The 6,000-nt window shown below is 40.3% G+C and overlaps 1 protein-coding gene across 2 annotated transcripts in view; it reads right to left on the bottom strand.

Moving 5' to 3' along the window:
• Positions 1-1,151: 1,151 nt before the first annotated feature.
• Positions 1,152-6,000, bottom strand: part of armh3 (armadillo like helical domain containing 3) — a 42,216-nt gene continuing 37,367 nt past the window's right edge. For both annotated transcript variants that reach the window (XM_084078551.1, XM_084078552.1), the window contains exons 26-27: positions 4,499-4,615; positions 1,152-3,840 (exon numbers count right to left, since the gene is read on the bottom strand). In XM_084078551.1, the coding sequence (XP_083934677.1) occupies positions 3,748-3,840; positions 4,499-4,615 (210 nt within the window). In that variant the 3' untranslated portion in view covers positions 1,152-3,747. The remainder of the gene's footprint in view (positions 3,841-4,498; positions 4,616-6,000) is intronic.

The raw sequence follows: 6,000 nt of genomic DNA, 5'->3' as shown, positions 1-6,000 counted from the left end.
GTCAGAGGCTTGTTTTGATCTATTTCTATAGATCTTTTTTTGTGTACTTGTTACCATATGAAGCTGTGTTGCCAGGCGATTCAAGTATCTCAACATGGACAGAGTGATGATTCAGCACCATGGACAGAGGATGTCAGGAGAGATGACAGGACGGGTTTCTGCACAATTAGGGGGCAGAAAGCAGCACTCTTTAGCATATCTGGAAGGTATCTTTCTAAGTTTGAGACAGACTTGTACTTGAGGTCACGACATGATCATGCTCTGCAGCTCTAGCTGATTCTAATCACACACAGCTGATTAAAGCACGTTTCAGTCAAAGTGGTTTTGCCCTCTGAATGTACACGCACAAAGTAATTTGTAAACAAGAAACCCATGGCTATAACCCAATTCTGCCCTTCCTTGCCCAGTTACTGTATGCCATGCTCAGCTGCCAGAGTAACATAGTTCATATCGTTTTATGTAGACCCGACCTCTACGAACAGTTACACTCTCCTCTTCCAATGAATGGGCTTCTGGTGGTGGACCGGATGCCACTGTGTGTACTCAGCTTTCATGGTCTCTTGATGCTGCCAGTGGTTGTGCCAGGTGATGTGATCATTGTTTACGTCAGAAATTGCCAGTCGCACCACCTGCAGCATTGGTAGCTCCTCAGCCTCAGCAAAACCCTGCAGACTGATAGGCTCTGCAGGGGCAGGAGTGTTAACAAGCAATATTTGTGAATATACATTATGTACTGTAAGTAGACTGAGGTTCAAGCTGCCATGGTGGTAGGGAGGCAGCACAGACGATTTCCATGTGCGTTTATTAAACACTGTGAAAGATCCTTGCTGTTCAGTGCCATTCCATTCTTCTGAATAGGAGAAGTATGAACTCAAAAGGGATGCTGTCACATTTTCTTTTTACCTCAGGCTCCCATTCACGTTCAAATAAGTCAATTTTTGATGAGCTACACCAGGTCGATACCAAAAGCTGGAGTCTTGGTTCTCCTTTCTAGTTTTGAGAGAGAATCTCATTGGGTTGGATTTCATATTTATTGTATCCGATTTTCCACAGCTAAGCAAAAAAATGATGTCCACTGTGTGAAGCACTGACATTCTATTCTGTCAAAAGTGCAGCTTAATGAAAGGAATAGCCCATAGAAAAGGCTTGGCTTGGGTTCAGTAGGAAACTGCAACTTTTATTTAAAAAAACACATAAATAATAAAACCTACATAGAGTAGTTAGAGAACAGAGGGGGGGAAAAAGCAATAACAGCCCTACACTTAAACAGAAATAATTGCATAATTCATAATCAACTTCCAGTCACAAAATCAAAAATCAAATACAAACTGGGTGAGCAACAGCAAGGCAAGGTCTAGGAGTGTTTACATGCCTCCATGATCAGTATATTTTCATTTTGACCTGACCTCTATTAATTCAAAGAGTGACTGAGAAGAGAACATTCAGTTACATACATTCACACTTGACAGCTGTCCAATACAACCAGTCTTCCACTACTGGCCCCTGAGCAGCTCCACTGGAGCAGAGCTACGGAGAGAGATGCGACACTCCATAGACTTCCTTTGTAAAAGCAGAATATTCATAATGTTCAATATTCAATCATCTATTACCAAAACCAACTTAGTTGATTTGGAATTTGTTTAGGCGTGCTCAGAGATAACAAGAACAATGAATAAGTAACACTTGCGTCCTGTCGATCAATAGTTCGGAACACTACTGTTTACTTCCAAACAATAAATTGATGGACGTTGCTGAAGCATGCGTGATACATGAACCACATGATTAATTCCTGACAACAGCCTGCCACTTAAACACCTAGGTCAGTGGTTTTCAAACTTTTTGTGCCCAAAGGACAAATTATGGGAAAAATCGAAATCTCAAGGCACACCTTTATTCAGAGCAGGAATAGAGCTACATGCTCAAAACACATGCATTGCGCTGTGAGCTTGTAGATCTGCTACTGTATTTTTACCATTTATGAACATTTGTGAGAACAAAAGAATAATTTCATTTTTGCCTATCACATGCACAAAATAGTTTAAAGTGAATAAAATACAATAAAAACAAAATTTAGGGTATAGAATTAGCCTCTATTGGGGAATGAGTGCACACAAAGTAGTGACATGGTAAATAAAAATAATTCATAACATTTTTGTAAAGTTGCAATAATAATAATGTGTGGTTGTCATAAAATCACAAGGCACACAGTGTGCCTCTGCACACCATTTGGGAATAACTGCTCTAGGCTACGGCTGCATCCGATGTGCTTCCAGTGAAAATGTATGTAACTGACCAGAGACGTCACCCTTCTCTCTCTAGAGACAAGCCAGTTATGATCGCTCACATTCAATAAAAATGGGGAAACGTTGATTTAACAGTCTTCCATCAGCCTGCCCTTTTAACCCAAGCAATCACTTAAACACAATCATAACAAAGAATTACTATAATGGGGAAAATAATGACAAACTGCCTTGTGTAATGTACATCAGTGGGTTATTAAACAGGGCTTTGTTCAAAAACACAAAGGCCGTGCAACAATAAGCATAAACACTAGGTAACATTTTACACTGGTCTCATTCTAGTTCATCAACCTTTGTATTTGACTTGCGTAGACTATAACTAGTACTCATTAAACCTGTGTTAATATTCAAGAAAAATCTTACCCATTAGTTTTATCCCCCACACTAAATGGAAATGTGCTTTAAATAAAGTTTGATTTCACAACAACAAAAGTTATACCCATGAATGCTTCTTAATTACCAACACAGATGAGAGATGAAATTAACATTTTGTTTTCAGTTTTCCTGCTTTTTGACTTCATGGGGCAGCATACAGTACATTAATACATTGGTTGATACACTGGAATCAGGCCAGTTTAAAGTGTTACAGAAAGGTTTGTTAACTTCACACCATTTCAGATCATCCAACAGCCGTCATACTTCAACCAACAAACATAAAATACAAAAACACTGGTGGATTTATTGTCAGAAACTGAAGAGAACAGAAGTTATCAGTCCACATTCACACACTGCCAAAAAGGGGAATATCTTTGAACTGGTTAAGAGCACATTTACAGCTGTACATTTGAAAATGGATGTGGTGCTGGAGATGGTCCTTGGATGGATGTCCTCTGTAGGCAGTGTGGGCGCCAATTCAATCAAACACCTTCCATGGAGGGTGCCTAATGAAAACCCCAGACTAATACAACTACACTTAGAAGGTAGGCATTTAGCCAACACCCTCATCCAGAGTGACGCAGAGTGTATTTTTAATTAGGGTGACTGACAGCACCCAACAGTGTTGCTGGTGTGTCACCTGTGATCTCTTTAAGTACGGGACCACTCTTACCACTAGGGTAACCTACCACAACCACCTCCCCCATTTCACTTCTACCATGCAGCCATGCTAGGTTCATACATGGGTCCTCCTCGCCCTCTGTTACAGTATAAAGGACTGTTACACAGGATCCTGTGTACTGGTGAATACTGTCATAAGATGACAGATTCACCATACTGAAATGGCTCAATCAGGGGTTTGAGATTGCAGTGTTTGTGAGGGCTTATCAATACCAGTGGCAGGGTGGAACTCAGAGGATCTGAGTGGGACTTGAGACTGTGTGTATGACAGCGACATGTGGGTTACCTTTTTTACTGATACCATAGTAACCCAGCTGTGTGCGCGAGTGTGTGTGTGTGTGTGTGTGTGTGTGTGTGTGTGTGTGTGTGTGTGTGTGTGTGTGTGTGCATTTCAAGAGATGGTGGAGAACTCTTTGAGAAGTACATCCTGGCTCAGTGTGTTGAGAGAAACATTTTTTCTCACATTCAGACTGATGGAGCGTACCTGGATAGACAGACAGAGAGAGAGAGAAAAGGAGATAGACAGAATAGAGAAGACAGAGAAAGACGACAGGAGAAACAGAACAGAGAAGACAGAGAGAGGAACACATGGATAAGGAAAGCAAGTTAAATCCAATTCTGTCGACTAAAACTATGACGAAAAATGTTCACTGACAAAAACTAAATAAAGACTAAGCTACGATGACTAAAACAAAGACTAAATATATTGACAATTTCGTCAGCAAATAAAAACTAGACTAAAGTGGTCTAGTGGAGAAGAGATCCAGTAGAACTAAGACAAGTTATTTTATGGTTGGTTGCGCTCATGTGTTAAGCTCTGAAAATAGCAGATCTACAAGCTCACAACGTGTCGCGTTGTGAGCTTGTAGATCTGCTATTTTCAGCATGCAACCAAGTGTAAAATTAGCCATTACGACGGCATCAAGGCCTGCCAAAATACATTTTAGTCGACTAAATCTAAAGTTGATTTAGCCGACTGACAAAACTAGACAAAAGACTATGTCTAAAACAAAATAAAAATTGGCGGTCAAAATAAACACTGCCACATAGACTCAAGCTCATAAAATGGCTATAATCAGACCGAGCAAAAATAATCCCCTACTTCCCCTCCCGCCATGCACTGCTACTGCTCTCACTCTCACCAGCTCCTTGAAGAAGGCAGACTCTTTGGGCTGCTCAGAGTAGCGCTCAAACTGGTCCAACCCATCCTGCAGCTTCAGGGTCAATGTGTCATAGTGGGACCGTACCACCTCCAAGACCTGGGGGAGGGCAAACATTTACACAATTTACAAAGTGCTTCAATGAAAAAACAGAAACTGGCACAAATCCAACCTGTTTGAAAAGCAGTGGATCAAAAATAATCTCAACATTCCTAAAAAAAGAAAATACAAGAACCGACTTAAGTACCAGTATTGCATGCATACACACATCTGTGAAAGTGTTTTCAGAAATGACTGAAGAGATGATACTAAACATGCAAGCCATTGCTTCTTACTCCATAATGCAATAGAAGTGGATATTCCGTTGGAAATGCACTCCTTCAATATTCATCCCCAGTCAAATATTAATTCATGTTAAATACTTAACTAACACATGTTTATTCATGAGACATAATCAAACTTAAAATTGCCCTGTGACGAAAGGCACTGAATCATATATTTCATGTTTAAATTAAAGACTCCCTTTAATGTCTGCAGCATAACACAGAGCTACAAATACACGTGCAATTGTACCAAGCCATATTCTGACCTGCCGTTACGTTACCAAACAAGAAATACAGACCCAATAAGACACACTGATGGACACCAGAGTGGATGAAAACATGACTCATGAAATTCATATTGACCAGCTGTAGAGACTTTAGTGTATGACATTTAAAAACCAAGTGATGACCTTTATTCCTTCAACCAAACTAAACGTTGTTGCTGCCAATTGTGCTCATAGGACAGAGTGAGAAGAACAGATATGGCTCCTGTGTTCGTAGACTGATGGATTCTTCAGTGGTTGTTTGTTTTCTCTGTTTGTGACACAGCCCATTAGCTTTAACTGCAAAGACACAGCAAGACTCGCCTAATGATCGCTAGGATCCTTCACTTTGTTTGAATACAAAACAACAAAGAGAGGGTGTGTGTGTGTGTGTGTGTGTGTGTGTGTGTGTGTGTTAGTTGGACTGTCAAAGGAGTGAGGAAGTGTAACTATGCAACAAATAATTTAGCTATAAGGGTCCATTTCAACACTCTCTGAGCCGGGGTAAACCAACACTCAACAATTATGGCAAAATGAAAACGTTGATTATTTTGCTCCAGGATGCGTTCACAATTATTAATCATGAATACGAGTATTAATACTAGAATAATTTTAATGCATTTTTTGTGCATCATACATCATAAGACTATATACAAAACTGTGCGACCCTGGTATTTATTAGTGTACACAGTGTGTAGGGTCAGTAGTGCGGCAGGCAGAGAGGAAAAGCACAGGTAATTATGCAGTGATTCTCCTGGCAGTTCTCCATTCATCAATGAAAGAGTCCCTAAGCAGACCTGTAGAGCTCATATACCCTACAAGGCATGGCATGAGAGCAGACAAACATGTCATGCTTCCCTGAGAATCAATATAAACACACATGCAATCGCATACATGT

This window comes from Gymnoscopelus microlampas (assembly GCF_963454915.1).
Source record: "Gymnoscopelus microlampas genome assembly, chromosome: 2".
NCBI lineage: Eukaryota > Metazoa > Chordata > Actinopteri > Myctophiformes > Myctophidae > Gymnoscopelus > Gymnoscopelus microlampas.
This window is presented reverse-complemented; position numbering and strand designations above follow the sequence as displayed.